Source organism: Terrapene carolina, unplaced genomic scaffold (assembly GCF_002925995.2).
Source record: "Terrapene carolina triunguis isolate 2854851 unplaced genomic scaffold, T_m_triunguis-2.0 Scaffold194, whole genome shotgun sequence".
Lineage (NCBI taxonomy): Eukaryota > Metazoa > Chordata > Testudines > Emydidae > Terrapene > Terrapene triunguis.
This window is the reverse complement of record NW_020664545.1, coordinates 2,103,498-2,124,331: the sequence shown is the minus strand read 5'-3', so window position 1 is coordinate 2,124,331 and position 20,834 is coordinate 2,103,498. Positions and strand designations below refer to the sequence as shown.

General features: G+C 39.4%; 1 protein-coding gene across 3 annotated transcripts; it reads left to right on the top strand.

The window, feature by feature from the left end:
* Nucleotides 1-1,536: 1,536 nt before the first annotated feature.
* On the top strand, nucleotides 1,537-18,897 carry LOC112113524 (semaphorin-4E-like). 3 transcript variants are annotated; one of them, XM_024209830.3, is made up of 14 exons: nucleotides 1,537-2,773; nucleotides 3,580-3,725; nucleotides 5,067-5,126; nucleotides 5,711-5,809; nucleotides 6,838-6,937; nucleotides 8,298-8,408; nucleotides 9,924-10,075; nucleotides 10,405-10,580; nucleotides 13,999-14,155; nucleotides 14,542-14,764; nucleotides 15,954-16,069; nucleotides 16,552-16,718; nucleotides 16,907-16,959; nucleotides 17,997-18,897. In XM_024209830.3, exons 1-14 carry the CDS (start codon nucleotides 2,665-2,667, stop codon nucleotides 18,779-18,781), a joined length of 2,454 nt encoding a protein of 817 aa, XP_024065598.1. In that variant the 5' UTR covers nucleotides 1,537-2,664; the 3' UTR covers nucleotides 18,782-18,897. The 3 variants fall into 3 exon arrangements, with proteins under 3 accessions (XP_024065598.1, XP_024065599.1, XP_024065600.1); XM_024209831.3 differs by lacking the exon at nucleotides 1,537-2,773 and having other exon boundaries at nucleotides 3,642-3,725; nucleotides 5,715-5,809; XM_024209832.2 differs by lacking the exons at nucleotides 1,537-2,773; nucleotides 3,580-3,725 and having other exon boundaries at nucleotides 5,099-5,130.
* Nucleotides 18,898-20,834: the final 1,937 nt, after the last annotated feature.

Sequence of the window (20,834 nt, the reverse complement as noted above, 5' to 3'; positions counted from 1 at the left end):
TGAGGGACTCCTTAGTTACTCTATTGTTATATCTCAAGTGGGAGAAAATGTACCCTTTTAGTTGACTAAACCTTTGAAGGTATTTGGATTTATCACTTGAAGAGGAGTGCTGTGTAGCTCAAAAGCTTGTCTCTCTCAGAAGTTGGTCCAAATACAAGATATTACCTCACCCACCTTGTCTCTCTCATGTCCTGGGGCCAGCATAGCTACAACCACACTGCAAACAGCTATTAAAGTAGGTTTTCTATCCAGTGGCTCTTCTGAGATGAAGCTGGAGTGGATAAAAGTTTATTTCATCACGGTATTTTAGTTGCTTTCCATGAGTACTAAAAAAGACTATACAAAACAAGTTGACGGTCTAAGTTGCTGTCCCATTTTGTTGTTTGTTTCTTGGTATAATTCCCCTGTGCTTTTCTAGTGTTCTTTCCTACAGCATGGGTACAGCAACCAGGCATGAGGGAGGGAAAAAAGGGTATTTAAAGAATTATGAAAGAAATTCACACTCGCTGCAGCAAAGCTCCACTTAGTTAAATGTAGTAGTATGTTACCTCCCTCCCCTCCCTACAATGCTTCAGCACTGCTCAGTTTGGTAGGGTCACCCATTTAAAAGTGCAGACTAAAAGCAAAAATTGTAGCTGAAACACTTTTGAAACGTGCAGGTGCCCTAAATGTGGCAGTTGCAGCCAGCAAGCCCCCCCCCCAAAAAAGTGAATCTGAAATGTTAACCTCCTTGATGATGCTCCTTGATGTTATTTTTTGCAAATTAATATTTGACAACATATCTCCTTGGCCTTTACCGCACCACCAGCGAGCCCTCGGGGGCGGGCGGGTTCGGCTTTCAGGGCAATAGGAGGAGGCAAACTCCAGGCGCCAGACGGCCAACCCTTCCATCCGCTCCCCCGACACGTGCAGCGGGTGCCTTGATCTTGCTTTTGGCGGAGGCGAACGGAAATGACTGGCCCTTTCCCGCGCTCCGAGCGGCTTGGGGTCGCCGTGTGCGGGGCCGGGGAGCCGCCGCTGCGGGCGGGAAGGGGGGTGCAATCAGGGGGCTGGGCTAGGGCGAGTGGGGCAGGGCGGGGCAGGGGGCCCCGTGTCGAGGGGAGTGGGGCTGGGAGCGGGGTTGTGGCGCCCAGGGCAGGGCGCCGCGGGAATCTGGGCCGCCGGGGCGCGTGTGTGTGTGGGGGGGCCCAACCGTCTCCTCCCGGGTAATGCGGCAGTTGGGGGGCGGGGGTTGCTCCAGGGCTGGAGTGAGGTGGGGCTGGCTGAGGGGGTTCCCTCAGGGTTGGAAGGGGAGCTTGGAGGGGGGGGTCAGGATGTGAGATGGGGGGTGGCCCTGGTTTCCTGTAGGGAGGGGTGGGGCTGTGGAGGTTCTTGGGGGATTGAGGGGGGTATCAGGGGGATTGAGGGGGGGTGTCAGGGGGATTGAGGGGTCTAGCAGGCTCCATTGGGACCTGCTTCGCAGTGTATTTGCGAGTCCCTGAGGCTCCATTACCGTCTACCAGCGCCCTCCCCCCCCCCAGGAGCCGTAGAAGGGGTTGGATTGGGGGAGCTGGGTGATGGCGAAGGCCCCACACGCACCAGGCAGTGTCCTGGCCGCTGGAAGGCCAGCGTGCCCTGGCCTTCCTTTCTCCTGCGAGGGGAAAACTGCTTTGGAGATGCCCCCATCCTGCGGGCGAGCGTCATGCCCACAGCCCAGAGCCCCTTTCGGGTGCAGCCTGGGGAAGGAGTAAATGGGTGGGAGAAGGAACTGGAGGCTGGGATCGTTTGTTATAACTTCTACTGAGTAACTGAGACCTTGTGGACTTCACACAACATAGGCTTTTGAGCTCTGTCCAGTGATGCCCTCCTACCAGGGGTGGCATTAGGGGGCAGAAAGTGGGGCAGTTGCCAGGGTTAGATGATCAAGCTTTGGTTTGAGCCCCGGGTGGCGGGGTTCGGGCTTGGACTCCTTAGTTTCTGGCCTGGGCGCCAGCAATCTAATGCCGGCCCTGCCTCCCACCTACCCACACGCCTTTCCGTTCACTTTGGTACAATTGCACAAAGAACATATTTCAGATCCTTTCTCTCCCAAAAGGAGACCATGGATTCAGATAAAGTCTACCGCTGTGGAACAAAGACCTGAAACACAGCTGAGACAGAAACACACAAAAGCAAAAATAATCTAAACGAAAGCTGCGCACATTGTTACGTTACCTCTGTTGTGCCTACTTATTGCAGGATGCAGTAGATCTGATCAAAACATTCATCCATACAGACAAAGGTTGACTAGTGTCAGGTAGGAATGGCTACCGATGTACAAGGTAGCTGTAAAATACAAACGAAAAAAGCCTTTTAAGAGTGCAGAATGCATTTTTGTTATGAACGCTAAGGTAATTGATCTTTGTTTAATCAGTCGAAGGTAATCAGTTGAATTGATCTTAAACTGCTTTTAATTTTAAGGTATGTCTATTGGATGTTTGTGAAAAAGTTTATTTGCAAATAGAACAATTTAAAAGGCTGTTTTGATTTGCAGAAGCTTCATAAAATGTTAAAAACTACAGATATTTACATCTGAGACCTCCTAACAAGATATTTTCAAGAACCATACAGAAAATGCTGACTGTAAATATTCAAATTTCAAGGAATTAAAACTAGATAGATTATATTCTAACTGGATTTCTGAAAATGAGTGGCACCACCGCTGTCCTCTGTCTCTATCTTGTTTATGGATTAATGCAACAGATGGAAGCCTCTGTCCTGAGCTGCATTCCCAGAAAAACAGTAACATACCAAAGTAAGTGTGATAAAACTCTTGTGTTAAAGATACATGCTGAAGAGTAGTAGGGTTCCCTCTGTGTGGTAGGGATGTAAGAATTGCCAGCTAAACTGACTGAAACAACAATTACTTTATTTTCAGTTAGCTTTTGACCAGGACCAAGATACTAGTATTATGAACTCCAGTCTCTTGAATGCTATGATATCTTTAATCCCCACAAGATGTTTTCACATGTTAGGCTTTATGTGTCATCTGAAAGATGGTACTTTCAATAACACAGTGTCACCTAACACCAAGTTGAGGCATTGATTTTCAGTAAAGGCTCAGAGAAAAGAATGCCACCTACTGCATAACCAACCCATCTTTTGTCATCCCTTAGCATTTCCCCATCCAAGTACTGACACATTCCAAATCTACTTAACTTGTGAGATCTAACAGGTAGAAGAGTTTCGCTTTTCATGCAAAGAACCCTTTGTGATAATCTTGAAGACAACACAGTTTTCAACACCATTGGTCACTCTTTCTCCCCCAGATTCTTGTATGCACGTTCTGCTGTGATTTACCCTAACATTAAATCTCGTGGCTGGAGACTTTGGTGTCCAGTTAATAATGATTTTGTGTTGGTTATGTTTCTATATAACAGTGGAAATAAAATATCTCTATATAATGAAAATGATTTAAAACACGATCCTGGAAAATGTGAATAAAATATAAGCCTTTGTCTCACTGCTATCCGTTTTTCAGTCTGGTATTTTTGTTTCATGGCAATGGTATTTTAGCAGCAAATAATTTTTAAAATAACTTTATAACTTGTATGTTTTTAGATGGAAATATAAAAACTTTTATGAAACCAGGATTATCCAATTTTTCCACACTCTTGGTGAGTGAAGAAACTGATATCTTATTTGTTGGAGCCAGAGATGCTATATTTGCACTTGACTTGAATGACATCTCAAGAGAAATAGCCAGTGTAAGCTGAACAACTATTTATCCCTTTTTAAAAAACCTGTCTTGCTTATGGCTGTATTTTTTCTGAAATTTAATTTTCAGATCTTTAAAGACAACAAAGCAATGTCTTGCAACTGTTAGTATGAGATAGATGTTCACTCCTATGATCTGGGGAATTACAACTGGCTATGGGTTAGAAAACCTCAGGGGTGCTGTTAGCAGCACAGTAACTACCACTTAAAACCTCTGTAGATTGCATCTCAACCCACCAATGCCCTCATGTGGAACAATGACCTAAATGACACAACACGATTATTATTTTTGTTGAAATATTTTCATAAATCCAAGGTAAATAGATACCACTGTTCAAGGTGGTAATATGCATCAGTCATTGCCTACCTATCTCTTTGTAATTCCTGTTTTTAAAACTGAAGACACAGCTGTGCCATGAAAGATACAAATCTATAAAGTCTGCAGCCACTCAGAGTTAGCTCTGTTGGATAGCATTGTATTATTTTTTCTGTTGTGCAGCTCTGTATCATACTGATTTGTGCCTTTTAGATTGTAATAGTTTAATTTTTAAGGTGCTGCGTACCCACAACTCTCATTCAAGTGAAGCGGGTTTAATGATTCTTTTAGGTTCCTCTCTCATGAAACCTGTTTTGTGATATGGCATTTTTTTATGTAAACAATTTACAAGAATAGAAGTGAAAGGACACCAAGATATTATGAGGCTTATAAATTCAGATCCGATTTGAAAGACATGCCTTCTGATGAGGAAGTTGTGTGTTCTGTGGGGTTTCTGTATAAACTGGGGCTCTCATCTTGTAAACTGTTCCATGTGGGTGAATTCTACATGCCTGTGCAAAACCCCAATGAAAGTGAGGCGTTTGCTCACACAGAACAACCTACAGGATTTGGGTGTGGCTGAGCATGTTGCGGGGTCTACAGGGGAAACTGCCTGCGCTTTGTGACATCCACTACAGTATTCTAGTGATGTCATTGGATGTAATTCATTTTCAAAATGTGCTTTTAGCATCTTGTGTCCCATGTGACAACCCAAAGACCTTCCGTAAAGGCCAAATCCAGGAACTCATTGCCCAGCCCAATCAGAAAGCCCCTGCTTACATGGGGTCTGTGTTCTTCTGGGGGCACTTACCCCTGGGGTAACTCCTAAATCTAGCCCCCTCTCCTGATTCAGTGGCATCACACCAGCACCACTGCTAGGGGAATCTCCATGAAGGGGGCAGTTGGGTTTGCTCTTTAAACCAAAATGTAGATTTATTTTGGTTTTGATTTTACATTTAGAATTTTAGACCAAAAATCACAGTGTGCTAAATATGGGATCTTTTTTGGGTTCCAGGAGGACTGGTTCGCAACAAGGGATAGACAATTGGAATGCATTCGCAGAGGAAAGGACAAAGTAGGTAAAGTGTTTGTTTTCACGACCTAGTTATTAAATAAGTTACCATATTGAATAGCTTTTTAAAAACAATAAGCAAGTATATAGGAATCTGGTTTTGAAACTTCTATTCTTTTACAGTGACTACACTTCTGACACACCCCACACTGCATGCATTTGGTCTTGCATTTATTTTCAAACTGTTGTCTGTTTGGCACTACCCTCTATCTATATAGTGCTATGCATATTTAAGCCCTGATCCTGCAAAGCACTTTTGCATATGGGCAGTAACACTGAAATCAATTGGGACTACTTACATGCTTAAAGGTAAGCATGTTCTTAAAGTGCTTTTCTGGGTCTGGGCTTTGCACAACTATATACGTGATTAGTAATTTCTGTAAACATACTTTTAAGATGTGATATTGAAAATTGTTGAGTATTAAAATTTGTGTTACTCTTTAATTTATCTGTTGAGCTTGAGTCCAGTGTATTTGGACACATTCTCTGTGTTTTAAGGTCTTGCTTGCTTTTTGTGAAGGCACCTGAAAGCCTTCATGCTCTCGCCCCTAAGGTATGAAAATTTACTATTATTTTTTCTGTTTCAGGTAGATTGCCGAAACTACATCCTCCTCCTTCACAAGATAAATGACACTAACTTATATGTTTGTGGAACCAATGCATTTTACCCAGCTTGTGATTACATGGTAAGCATTTTATATACTTAAATACACCCTTTACTGTGTGTGCATATAATTGTTTGAATAGTATGGTAGATCTTTAAGCACCTTTCCAAGTAATGTTCCTATGGAAAATTAGTATTAATTATTTTATTTTAATTATTTTTAATTTTAAAAATTAATTATTTTTAATGTATGATTGGTCATAATGAAACAAATTTAGCAGCAGCATTAAGTGCTTGCATTATGACTTCTGAATTTTCCATCTTTTGCTAGCAAGTTTTATTTCTGGAAACAGTCATTGTCGTTTCTTATTTTGTTGCCTTATCTCTGTGCATATATTTATGAATGCTTTTCATGCTTACTTACTGTATGTATATTTCACTATTCTTAGTTCTTTCCTTTGTTCATCTAGTCTTGTTTTGCTTTGAACAAATTTTGTTTAAAAATAAAAGTTAAAACAGGATTACATTTCAGTTGAGTGCCAGGAACACCGTTGAGGCTATATAAATAATAATTCATAAATGCTGACAGTAGGTTGCAAATCAGATGAATGCTGTATTTTCACCAAATGCACCTATAAGAGCCTAGCTTTTTATTTGAACTTACTTTCTCACATAGCAGGCGACTTATAAAGTCTGAGGGCTTCGCTGTAGTGGCACTTGTACCAGATTTTAAATTTGCTCATCAGTATTTAGGGAATTTGCATTGTTACTCCCAATAGAAGAGCATGCATTCTAAAAAGAAATACATTTTCCAAACCAAAATGTATTTACTTGGTTTCTTACCCTCTACATAATCTCAGCAGAGTTAAACTGTGACTCTCGGCAGGGTATTTTGACAGTGGTCAATTAATTGAAAGAGGAGTTTTCATAGTAGTTAATTAAAAACAAAGAAGCCCAGAAAAAATAGACTGAATACATTTCTATTTGTACAAATACTCACATTTCCATATTCACTCCATGATTATTCTCTTTTAAAATAAATTGTTAATCATTTTATTTTATCAGATGTGAGTCTTGCTTTCAGCCTGATAGAATGATTGTTTACAACAGGTCATCAACAGTACAGATATTCATCTGCAAGGGAAAGCTGAAGAAAGCAGAGGAAGATGTCCTTTTGAACCTACTCTGAAGTATGCTTCTCTGTTAGTTGGTATGTTTTGGGAATTCCGTGTAAGACTAAATCATTTTTCACTGCTAATCAGATGTCAACTACTATAATTCTAATTTGATGTCTCTGCATGTTCATGAAGTGTTAACCTCTGATCTGTTGTTTAAAAGTTGGAAGAGAACACAGATGAAACTATTATATGAAAAACTAAATGGAGCAGTTTTTAGTGCATTGATATATGTATCTCCTTTTTGGCCTCTGCTGGCTCATTGATAGGGATTTTTTCAGAAAGATTAATTGCTAATGATTTCCTTAGTATGACTCTTGCAACCATATCTGATATCCTTGAATCTAACTGCTTACTCCTGAATTTCTTAGGTTTCAGATGTTTGAAGGTCGCACAGGCACTGTGAAATCTTTCAGATGTAATTACTAGAAAGCCACATGGAAAAGATTTTCTTTCTTGTGCAAAAACTACCCTTGAAACCTTATTCAATGTCCCTTAGCAACATTTGAGATTACCAGAGTGGTTGTCTGGGTCACTTCTCTGAGAGTCCACCTAGCAATTGTTGGCTTTCAAACATTCATTGTATGTTTTGTCCTTTGCCTATTAAACTATATTCTTATATTTATCCTTTGATCTTACTGGAACTTTAAATTCATGTTGCGTCCTCTCCATGTCAACTCATTTTGGACCTATGCACAAATACAGAGTGAAATCTATTTTGAAGAGACTGCTCAAGGGACTGGCATAAAGTTGCTTAAAAAGAGGTGACCTTCGAATAATGATAAAACAGATTTGTACTTGGTAGGTTTTGGGGATACTTGGCTGTTTCTTAAGAAAACAAGCTGCCAAGCAAGCCTGATGTCTGGTGTACATAGTTCACCATGATTCATTATAAATGGTGATGAGGATAACTATAGAGCTCACACAGCAATGTTCTTCACGTTTTCTGTTAACTCTTCTTAAGGTCCACTCTAGGGGCCTATAGATACTCTGAACAATATCAATGTATAAAAGTTTCACATTCAGAGATCTTCAGTTACAAGCATCATGTAACTTCCAGCTAGTTGAGCCTTGATTCATTTTAGACAAATGTCTACAAAGCCAACAAAACAAAATACCTTTCTGCCCCAGTATCTTACAATCTTACGGACCTAACTCTGCCTGGTGCTGCGTGGACTCAACTCCTAATCAATTCTGTAGGAACTGAGGGTGCTCAACACCTTGCAAGACCAGCAGCCTAGACTTTTCAGCAGGTAAAATCATAGCTGTAGCTGCTCCTCCAGTTACTTTTGCTATAAATATTTGCATGTGATAAATACATATAACTTATGACCGTTCCTTTGCATTGTAAGAAAAAATATTTTTTGCACTTTTATTTCTTTAAACTCTTCACAGATAGTGCATTTTATTCAGCCACTTCAAACAACTTCTTGGGCACTGAGCCTATTATACTTCGCAGTTTGAGAAACCATCTAAGGACAGAGTTTAAAGCATCTTGGCTAAATGGTAAGATGTTTTTATACATATTTTAGCCCCTGCAGGGCAAATATTCCATCTTGCTTGATTTTTTTAACACAAAATTAAGAACTGCACCCATTTTTCTTCCCAGTGTAGAGTTCTGAAAGTCTAATGTGGGGTACTCCCCCTTGCCATATATAAAGATTTAGATTACATGTCCCTGTTTGTTTTTAAAGGCAGCTGCCATTTTTAAGATGCCTGCAGAAAAGTGACATAGTTTATGACTCTGGAAGCATGGGAGCCAAATGTTAGATCATAATTATTTTCAGTCTTTCTCGATACTGGTTTAAAATTCAGTTGAATTTTATTTTATTATGAAACTTTTTAATATGTTAACACCTTTAACATTTGTTGGTTACTGAATAAGTATCACAATAAAGCAGAGGCTGGTTTAGGATCTCATCCCAGTTCTGTCAGTATTGTAACTAACAACCCTCTTTGATAAGCACAGGCAGCAGTAGATTTAGCAAAACAGATTTTGTGTGTCTGTATTTCAAATAAAATGTATATCTTATACACAGTAACAAGTGCTTCACACTGTGAATAGTGTGCCAAGCAAAAACTGGTTGGTGCAGCTTTTTTCTAACCACCTTCCATGGCATGCTAGATTCCACTAATTAATATAGGATAGGCTAACAAAATGCAAATAGACAAGCATCAGTAATGTATTTCAATATTTCTCTAGTCCTGTTATTAATAAACACCATGGATCTTAAGGCATCTTTGTAGGAATTGCTATAGTTTATTATATCAACTTTTATACAGGTCCTAAACTCAAAGGCAAATAAACTGCTAAAAAAATCAGATGTTGACTTTGAATTTCCTAGTTTTTTCAGAATTAAGTCCGTCACTCCCATCTTTAACTTACTTCATCTTGCATGTCTGTATTGCAGGGTCTGTAAACACAAAACCTATTCTAGGCGTGCTCACTTTTGTGGAGTGTTGCTTTTTTATTTCTTTAGGCCCCTTTATTGTCCATAAAATTGTTCCTCTCTCCATACAAACCTTATTCTGCATAAAATTGGAAGGGAGATAGATGAGCATTAAACTCATCCATAAACCTTTACTTTAGGAAATGTAAAAGGTTCTCATTTAGCATTGGTGGTAATAAATTTCATCTCCTGCAAAAGGTTAATATAGGCATCAGTGTACCTCTAACTGTCTGAAATTAATATGCATTGATTTTGCTGTGTCCAGAAAAAGCAAGCTCCTAAATTGAGGACTAAAGATAAAAGTGAGCTTATAATTAAGGACTAAGGTGAAGAGGCAATCAGTAGTCCATTTTCACTTATGCAAACATATTTTTAACCCTTTGATAGATTTTTTTTTTAAATTGTATACTAACTCATAAGCTCTTTCCAGTCCTTTCCTTGCCCACTGTTCTAAGAAAACATTATTTTACTACAGTTTAAAAAACAACAACTTTTGATATGTATGGTATTTCATTGCCTTAAGTTCTCTACATTAGAGAACTGTTGCATTATGTGTGTTTATATATTCCAGAGCCCAGCTTTGTCTATATGGATATAGTGCGGGAAAGTGAATCTAATCCAGATGGAGATGATGATAAAATTTATGTGTTCTTCACTGAAACAGCTGTTGAATTTGAATTCTATGACAAACTCCTGGTGTCAAGAATTGCTCGTGTCTGCAAAGTTAGTATTTGTAGTATAGTAATTTTGTTTAAAGTATGTAAGTAGTTTAGATAAAGCTTCATAGCAGAATGAGCAAACATGGTTCCATCTGCATTGTCCATCTTACCAATTAAAATTCTGCTGCCAGGCTTCTATAATTGAACTCACTTCCTCCTCCTTCCAGACTCTTCAGAACCCCCATGACATTCAAATCTCTTGGCTTTGAAAATTCTGATTCGTATAGGAAGACTGAACAAGCCCTTGTGTGACAGTGCTACCAAGTCTGTTTATGTGAGTGAAATCAGCCTGCTTTGTAAACTCTAAAGTGATGACACTTTCCCTTCATACAGGGTGATCTTGGTGGAAAACGCATATTGCAAAAAAGATGGACGTCATTTTTAAAATCCAGACTTATCTGTTCCGTTCCAGAATCAAATTTCCAGTTTAATATTGTTCAGGATGTCTTTTTACTTAAGAGAGCAGACTGGCGGGAAAGCATGTTTTATGGAATTTTTACTCAACAATGGTAAGATACAAGAAATGCATCTATTACTAACATTTTGAAATAGTTTTTCAAAGCAGAGGTTGGGTGTATCTGAATTGTTTTCAGATATTTTGTAAACCTAAATGTAAAAGCTTTCTGGTACATGAATTGCTGCTGCATTAGTTTCAGCCCCTAAGCAAAGCTTTTCTATTGTGATTCGTTCTATAGAAAAGTTCTTCTTCGAGTGCTTGTCTATAAATATTCCACTCTTAGTGCTCACGCGCCCCCATGCACTCTAGGTCAGTGTCTTTTGGCCAGCAGTCTCTTCTTGCAGTTGTGCATGTGCTATGAGTGTCTTCATGCTCACATAATGAGAGTATAAAGGTCAGAGATGGCCCAACCACCATTCAGTTCCTTCTCATTGCCCATCGCTGGGAGAGAGAGCTCCCCAGTGTCCATGTCTTGATGCATCGCTTTTTCCCAATCTTTACTTAATTGTCTATATAGTTGCCTGTTGGAAAACTTTGGGTAGTTTAAGGAGTTTTTATCTGCCTTATTTGCTGTTTCATTTCCTCATCTTCTTGGTACTGTGGCTTGGAGATGTCCCATTCTGAGTCATTCGATTTTAAGTATTGCCTCTCATGCAAGGCAGCAATTCAACATAGAGGAAGCATCAAGATCTGATGCTTCTTTTGGTAGAGCTGTCCTGCAATCTTTGTCCAAGTAGACTTCAAGCACCTGCCTCCTTATGTCAGGTCACTGTTTCGGAGTCACCAAGAGTAGAATATATATGGACAAACACTCAGAGACGAGAGAAAAGTTACTTACCTTTACAGTAACTGGAGTTTTTAAAGATGTGGTGTCCCCATATATACTCCACAACCTGCCTTCCTTCCCCACTATTGGGGAATGCTATAACACCTGGATTCTGCTATGGCGATGGAAATGAATGGCAGTTGGGTCCGTTTCACTCTTTATGCCTTCCCCATGTATGGCTCCAACAGACACTTGTGGCCAAAAGGCTCCGATCTTGAGCACATGGGGCATGTGCACATCGAGAGTGGAATATACATGGACAACACATCTCAAAGAACTCCAGTTACTGTAAAGGTAAATAATTTTTTTTCCTGTGGTTTTGAGGTGCATTGTTTAGTTATTTGCATCATAAAAGCTAAATCTGTTTGTTTATGTTTTTCTCCTCCGTCCCCTATCAAGTCAAACTTCATTTGGAAATTGATTTCACTGAAGATATAATCTTCTCTCTGCATCATTTTCTCTTTTTGTTTTTATTATATGAGGAAATTATATTAATAAACAGATTATGAAAGTACCTGAAGGTTGCTATTATCACCAGAATCAACAATGAATTCAAATCCATCCTCTGTTGTAGAGCTTCTGTCTCTTGTTACAACCAAGCTTATGTGAATTTGGATTAGTTGTGAACCCTTCACATAGACTGTAAACTCTTTGGGGTAGGGGTTGTCTTTCACTATGTGTTTGTACCGTGCGTAGCACAGTGCAGCCCTGATCTTGGTTGAGCCTTCTAGAGTAGACAATACTGTAATACTACAAATAATGTAATCCTTTTATAATGGAACTCATGCATGTAGCTATTTAGTCCGTCCTAGTTATTTATGTCCTAGGTTTATATCTATCGCTTCCAGCTGGTGAAGTAGCCATTCCAGGGTCTATATGTTCACTGCCTTCCCTCCAATGGTAACTTGTCTCTAATGAATGCAGATTAATCTCAGAATTCAGTAGTGAGCTCTCACTTTCCTGTTAATGGCCTGATTGCAGCCATTTGTCGGGGACTCAGAATAAGAATTGATCGTTTATTCCTAAAGTGACCAGATGTCCCAATTTTATAGGGACAGTCCCGATATTTGGGGCTTTTTTTTAATATGGGCTCCTATTACCTCCCACCCCGTCCCGATTTTTCACACTTGCTATCTGGTCACCCTATTTATTCCACATATTTGAATGGAACTGACTTGTTCAGTTTGATCTGACTGAGCCAACACTGCCATTTGCTGAAGCTAGGTGTTTTCAATCTCTGGGCTAAAGCTTTTAGTTGAAGACTAGCCAAGAGCTTTGCCAGTCCAGACACTTGAGTTATGCATGCTCCGTCAGGCTGGTGGAAAAATTAAAACTAACTAAACTTAAATTGACATTGTTTATCACTTAGACCAAAACCCTGACTTCTTCCTGTGTTGCTTCCTCTACCAAATGAAACAGCTGGCTTCCAAGATGCAGGATAAGCAGTACCCTCATGAGAGGAAACCATTGCAAGTTGAAGTACCCTTCTTCCAAATGCAGCATCTGTCAAAGCCCACTTGTCTAATCTAGTACTTTCTGAAAATAAAAACAGGACTCCAAGCTATGTTTTTACAGCTGATGAATTTGATCTCACTGTGTGTGTGTGTGTGTATAATATAATATAAAGAGGCACAGACTAAATGTACCAGCAGCAGAATTGTGTATGTCAAAGGGTACCACTGCAAAGTAATCGTGAAAAGGTAGCTTTGGTGGTTTGTAAAGGCATCAGAACCCTGAGATTGATATCTAGATCCATGGAAGTTGCATTACTTTGCCGCTGTATCAGTTTATGCATACTGTATAATTTACACCACCATTCACATCACCACCGATTTTGGGCCACAATATGCGTTAGTGGGATTCTGCAAGGTCTCCTCTTAAATTTCATATTCTGATTGTGGAAACAGTCACTTCAGCGTCATGGACTTCAAATGAGAGGACTCTCCCTATGTACCTAGTCTGCTTTCTCAAGGGCCAGTATAGCTATGAGCATGGGTTAGAGAGGAGGCCACATTCTGCTTTCAGTTGCAGCAGTGTAAATCCAGTGTAACTCAAGTATCTGGAGTCTCATTGGACTTAACTACTGTTACTGAGGCGAGAACCTGACCCAAGCCCCCAGTTCACCTGTAATCCATTTAACATTTCAGATTTAATTTTGAAAAATATTTAAGACTGGATGCAAAGGGAAAAGACATACTTTATAACAGGATGAAATAGTGGGGTTTGGGGAGGAGAGAATTATATATAAAAAGTGGAGAGCAGAAAGTGAGACTAACCACGATGCTTAGATCTGTCTGCTTGCTGTCACCTAATTTATCAATGAAGCGTAAAGAACTAGTCTTAAGGTGTACATCTCCTAGGCTGTTTTTATTAATTTGGAGGATATTACTTGATTTTTAACAAAATATATATTTTAAATAAAATCCTTTACACAGTGTCTCTTTTTCCTAAGCCTTTCTCAGTAAATCACAATATCCGTGATTGACGCTTCTTAGATGTGTATTTATGTACACATATTCACTAACCCTAAAGAGCAAATAGCAACATGCCCTGTGAAAAGCAAGTTGTTTTTACAGCCTTCCCTTCTGCATAAAGGGCAAAATAACTCACTCACATTTTCTCTTGCTTCTTTTTCACCTCCAAGGGGAAGGTTGGATATTTCTGCCGTTTGTGCATTCAGTATGAAAACTGTCCAAGAAGTCTTCGCCAAAGGAAACTATAAAGGGCCAGTGACTGTGGAACATTCCCATGTTAAATGGATGGTGTTCAGGGGAGAAGTGCCACTCCCACGTCCCGGTGCTGTAAATACTCATTTATTCTCTTCTAAAGAAAACATTCTCTTAATTTTTTTTTCTGCTAGAGAATTACTAGTCCAAATTTTGCCAGTGTAGATGCAGTTCCATGGCCAGCACAGAGACATCTTTCCCCCATCCCAGGTCTGTGTGTGTGTGTGGAGGCCCCCTGAGTAGGCACTCCTCCTGCTCAACTCTACCACAGGGGTTAGGGGGTGCGACTATCCTTACACAGGTCTTCAGCACCCGGGTGAATTTCATGCATAGTGAATGATGGATTCCCATTGTGGAAGTTGGGTAGAAATAGCTAAAAGTTTAGTACATAGTAACAATTGTCTGTAAATTGGTGGAATATAAAAATGGTTGTAATTATGTTTGTTGTACATTGTTTCTAGTGCATTGATAATTTTGCCCGGAGTATTGGATACAACACTTCTCTTGATTTGCCTGATAAAATTCTGCAGTTTGTTAGAGACCACCCTTTAATGGATAATGCTGTAAATCCAATTGGTGATAGGCCAGTGCTACTGAAAAGAGGTTCAAATTACACCACGATTGTAGTAGACAGAATCACTGGCCTAGATAAAAAAACATATGATGTTCTGTTTATAGGAACAGGTAAGTGGTTTTATTTTGGTGGGGGGGGGAGATTTATTATGGAAGAGTTCGTTTTAGAATTTTTTTCTGAGCTTTCAAAAAGGCTCCTACTGACTCCTAATAATGCACCAAAAATCCTTTGTCGTAATTTACCACTTTATAATGTATCAGACAGCAACCAGGCAGGGGGTTTTATATAATGGGCCTTCAGTTTCCTTTTTCCTCCAAGTTATGTTTCTAGCTGAACTGCTTTATTTCCCCAGTGTAAGATACTGTGTATTGTGTGAGGACAAATTTCATCTTATGGGCCCTCCTTCAGTAAAACTCTTAATGCTTGAATCAGTGGGACTTGGGTGGAGCTTTGCTGAATTGAAGCCATTGCGTTTGCAGTTAGATAGATGTAAATTTTGAGTGTAGAGCAGGCCTTAGTGTAATGTTTGATGAATGGTGTTTTATTGTCTGTTTCTTTCTTTTTTAAAGCTTGTGTAGATATAGTTCATAACCTTATGTTATCATTAGTTTTATTCAGAATAATAATTTTCTTTGTAGCCTCACTGTTTTCTTTTGGTCAAGAGGTCTGCAATGATAGCTATTTTTTACTTAAACACTTTTAATATAGAATAGTGGCACTTAAAAATATACCAAGGCTTTCAAAAAATTTGTCATGGAAATGTCCCCAGCTGGCTTTCCCTAGCAAAATGGGCCTTACCTGTGACATAAGTGGTGCATAGATCCCGCTGGCTCTCTGCACATGGGTGAATCTTGCACAGGATGAAGGGACTTCTGGTCAAGACTATTACCAAAAGCCATGAATTTCTTGAAGGAAAGGTTAAAATCTTTGTACAAGAGCAAGGAAGCAGAAGCTGACTTGCCAGTTTGGAATTTCCAGCCCAGCTTCTAGGTAAAGTGTGTGTTTGTTTTGTTGGACATTGAGGATCTGTTTGGAAATCTTCCATATCAGAAGAGCCTCAATGTGGGGAAATCTTCCAAAATCAGGGACTTCTCCATTGCTTAAAAAAATCATTACTTCTTACTTACCAGAAAGTGAATGGAGAAAATATTGCTGTGGAACATTTAGGAAATTTCCTGTCCTCAAGATTCATTTTCTGAATCTCTAGAAAAGGCTGATGAATTTTAAAACTGAAGTGAAAATGCTGTTATGTTATGTTTGAACATGTTTCTCTTTAAAAATACATTTCATTTTATGCAGATAATGGATATTTGCATAAAGCTCTCAACTGCGACGGGGAAATGTTCATTATTGAGGAGATACAGCTGTTTCAGTCCCCAGAGCCTGTACAATCTCTTAAACTGTCTTCCAAAAAGGTAGATCCTCTATCTCTGCATATGCAAAGGGATTAGTATAATGGTATGCTTCAGGCCTTCCTCTTTTTACACTGTGCATCTGGATTTTCGATGTTATGTATATACTACATACTCTTTTCTAGCATCACACTGATTAATAATAAAAGCATATATGAGATTTTATCTGTAGAAGTAGATTTCTTTTGCATTTTAATATAACTGAAACAAACTTTCAAACACACATTTGGCAATTTATATCACTTTTAGTCAAAAGCAATTCCCAAAGTTTTCATGAAGACTGTAATCTCTTCAGGCCAGGAATCTTGTCTTTTCATATGTTCTGCAAAGCACTGTGTATATTCTCATGCTCTTTCATTAGTAATCTGTTATTTCAAAGAATATAGTTGATTTCTTGTCAGATCACAGAAGTTGCTGTCTGGATGCCATAAAGTTTAAAAACTCTCACAGTGCTATAAAATAACAGCTCAATGATGCATTTCTAGGGCCTGCTCTATGTCGGGTCTCCATCCCAAGTGGTACAACTCCCCGTTTCAGTATGCAGCCGATATAAACACTGCTTGGATTGTGTTTTGGCAAGGGATCCTTATTGTGCGTGGTCTGAGTCTTTTGAGAAGTGTGCTCCAGTGGCTAATCAAACAGGAGACTTGCAGTAAGTAAAAAGATATTGCTTGAGGTCCATACCTGAGCTGATATTTATCTTGCTTTTTAAATTCAGTTCTACAAGTCAGTAAAATGTAACAAAACCAGGATGCATTCTATAGCTAATATCCTAAAAGTTTGAACATTTTTACATGCCTTCATGGTGTATTTCTTTTATTCATCTCTCTCTTCCTCTAGGGATTTAATTCAGAGTGTTAAAAATGGTGATGCTTCCAAATGTCCTAAAATAGGTACGTGAACATTTATCTTTAATAAAATATTGTTGAAATATAGTACAAAATGAAAATAATTCTATCATGTGGGTCATATATCTGTGGTCATTGAAATGCCTGATATTTTAGCTAAATTAAAATACAACCCAGGGGTAAAAATGATATTGATTCTTGACAAGAAAACACTGAGCTGATTTGGCTTGTTTGTTCTTAACGGTTTTGAACTTGGGGTCAGGATATTCTAGTTCAGACTGAAACCACTAATCTCATGAAAAGTAGAAAACGTGAGCCATGACTTTTGAGGCTGTTGGTATGTTTCCCCCCATGCTACAGAAGTCACGTGGGACATAAGAAGTCCTGTTAACTCTGTTACTGTGACTGACACTTGGTATTGCTCTGCAGAAATACAACTCAGATAGTCGGCTATTTTAAAAAAAACTGCTGGTTCAGAGAGAGAAATTTTAAAATATGAATTTGTGATTAATTTTTTAAAAGTTTTTAATTTTTAAATGTTTGCAGGATTAGGGACATTAATCTTAAACTGCACTGAAAACTAAGGGGCAGCTATTGCAGATTATAGGTCATCAGTGTAATGTGGTAAAGTCGAAAGCATTTGTATCCTCAAAGCCCTGTCCAAGCAATATCTAATCCTCACAACTGCTTTGTGAGGATAGAACAGCAAGTGTGCAACTTGGGTGTAGAAATTGAGGCACAGAAAGGTGAAGAGATTTACTCAAGGCTACATACTGTGTTAGTCTGTGGCAAAGTGAGAATTTAAACTCAAGTCCCTGAATTCCAGCCCATATTCAGACTGTTAGATATCACTGGGAATAAGGCCAGCTAGAACCAATCTGTGCTATCATGCCCTTTTAGCAGATGGGAGGAGACAGTTAAATCTGTCGATTTCTCTAGTTTACTCACGCACCTTAAAACACTCACTGTCCTTTGTGTCATGTTCCTTAATTAATCGTGATGTTTCTTTGAACATAAATGTGGCCAGGCAGGTTAAATTAAGGCTTCATTGTTTTTAATTAAACCACCCTTCACAATTTCAGGAAATAATGTCGAAAACTGTCCCGTTAGCATTGGCAACAGTGTTCATCTTAAATGCGCGCCCATGTCCAACCTGGCTAGGATGGTGTGGAAGTTTAATGGGAGCAGTCTTCAGGCAGAAGATTCTAAATACCTGCTTTATGATGGAGGAATAGTCATATTTAATGTGACAGTGGCTGATGCTGGATTTTATGACTGTCATTCTGTAGAGAGCGCTAATGGGAAAGAATTCCCTGTTACTGTGGCTAGCTACGTTCTTTCTACCCAACAGGACAGCGTTTTCATTATTACTAAGAATTACACCACAAATCAACCAAATGCAGACACAACTCTGAAGGTTAAATCTTTGGTATCCTCTTCCTTGCTGAATGACCCAGCAAAACAAAAATCCCTGGAAGACCAAAAAGAGAAGCTTATTTTAAAATTCTTGGGAGCTGGATTTGCACTCCTTTTTTCTTCCTTGCTGGTTTGGAACTTTTACAAAGGCCACCTGTCTGTGCCTTGGAAGAGCAGAGAAAAAAGCTCAAAAACAGGAAATGCAGATTGTTTGCCAGGTCCAACCTTGGCTACAGAGGGGTCGGACGCTATGAGGAAAAGTTCAGCCACGCGAACTAACACCTCCACTGTTAATGAATCAGTACCACTTGTGAACTTTCCTTCCGAAGAGGAACGCAGCACTAATGTACAACACAACACAAGTCTCACAAAGAGATCTGGGACTTGCAGCTCACAAAGCTGTTTGGTTGAGGATGAGACAATGTTTCCTATTGAGGAATGTGGAATGTAAAGTTTGAGTAGGAATCACAAGCCCAAAATCTAGTGAGCCAAGCTGCTAAACATAAATTCATTTTCAGTTGCTGCTTTTGAAAAAGATTGTTACATTAGTTTTTGGTATTTGTTTAACATGTGTTGCAAGAATAAACATTTGTTAAAAGTTGGCATTGAGCTCCTTTTCTGTAACACTGTGTGTTGCTGCACCATTATAGACATTAAAACTTCAGGAGCTGTTAATCTTCAGCACTTAAATAGTGCTTTTCACCTTCAGAGGGTGTCTATTTACTCTACAAATACCACCTTATTAAGTCTTCCAGTGTCCCTGTGTAGGTATTATCCCCATTGTACAAATGAGATTAAAGGACATGCTCATGGCCACAGATGGAATCGGTATCAGATATGTGGATTAGAGATTAGAAATTCCTAGCTAATCTTCCTGTGCTCACACCACTGACCACGAAGCCTCCATCACACTCTCTCTTCTTAGGTCTTTAAATCTTCAAGGCATTGTACACACATTAACTTAAGTTCCTAATGTATTGTAAAGAAGGTCATTAAAAGGTATCTCTCTCTGTCCCAAACAGCCTCATGCCCAGTTCATGTACTGCATAGCTGATGCAAATGTATTACCTCAGAGCATGGCCAAAATCCAGGTACCATAACCCTGTTTGTTAAATATCTTTGAATACCCTATATATTCGCCTGAAACAGTCTCCATCTCCTTCTTTGGAGAGAAGCCTAGGTTCTCCAGCACTGAAGTCCCCAAACAAAGAGCTGTTCTGCCTCTCTCCATGTCTAGTGCCAGAGGCATGCAGAGAATGAGTGGATTCCACTGCTTTCTTCTCTCCTCTCCCAAACATGTACAGTTTGCTTCCTCCAGTTCTCAAGTAGCCTTAGAAGCAGAAGTTTCCAGGCCTGCTTTGAACCTGACTCTCCTGGCCAGAAGCACTTTTCTGCCACACATTTGCTTTAAAAAGATAATTGAAAAAGATGCTCAGAAACCAGGGTGATGAGCACAGTATAATGATCGATAGAGAAAAGACCAAATCAGTTGTTGTTTAATGTTTCCTTCACACTGTGGGTTAAAGTGTGTTTACACTAAAGTAGAGTGCCAATCTCTCCTTTTGAATGCATCTTTTATTCCTTAAACTGTGTGCTTTACAATAAGGGCCTCTTGTATATCGTTATGTGCAAATGCCACACAAATTGTGGCCTTTGTTGAAACATACTAAACACTCAGCAATGTTCATGTTCCCAGATCTCTATATTTGGCAGTTTTGCAGATGCTAATTAATAACCATTTGCACTTTTCATGGAAAGAGCTAAAGGTGGGAATAGCCATTTGCCTTTCTAGCAGGATCGAGTAATGGGGTTGGAGAGTGAGAAGAGGATTTTACATAAAAAATGTACAGCTGAAAATGAAAAGACTGAAGAGCTGCTGCGAAACCATCATGCTAAGGCCTCTCTGACTGCAATCACCCGTTGTATCAATGAACTGCAAAGAGCTAGTTTTAAGGTGTGTATCTTGGCCAGTGAATGTGATTTGAAAGGGATTATACTGCCGTTAAGAATACCCTTTAGGCAGTGATCTGTTGTGTGGTCTTGACTGAGTTCTGAGCCACTGTGTAAAGAGCTGCGGGAAGATTAATGGTGCAAACTTGACAATAGCTGTGTAACTAATGACATGGGGGTGATCACAATATCTCATTTCTGTTCTCTTCTGGAGGGCAGGAAACAATAACTGCCTCCCTCAGGGGGAGAAGGCACAAATGGAACAAAAACCTTGTTAAAGGACACCTCATAAGGTTACTAACACCTGCTTTTCGTGCAATTCCTGCTGATCTAATTACCCTAATTTTAACATGTAAAATAATTAGCTTCTGAGAAGAGCCATAGATAACCTACTGTTAGCAGGTCAATATGAAAGATATTGTGTGTCCTACTTTCAGCAGAGTCTTCAGTGTGGTTTATTTTAGTCCCTTTGTCATTGGTGGCCAGGTTGTGCGTATGAAGGACAGAGAAAATGGAGCAGAAGGGGTAAGGACCCAATTCATCTCTGTCCTGGC

Bases quoted from the DNA above. Each gene is read 5' to 3' on its own strand.
- LOC112113524 (XM_024209830.3), top strand. From the start codon at position 2,665: ATGAGTGGCACCACCGCTGTCCTCTGTCTCTATCTTGTTTATGGATTA. The intron at 14,765-15,953 runs GTAAGTGGTTTT...CATTTTATGCAG, and splicing joins TGTTCTGTTTATAGGAACAG to ATAATGGATATTTGCATAAA. The intron at 16,719-16,906 runs GTAAGTAAAAAG...CTCTTCCTCTAG, and splicing joins AATCAAACAGGAGACTTGCA to GGATTTAATTCAGAGTGTTA.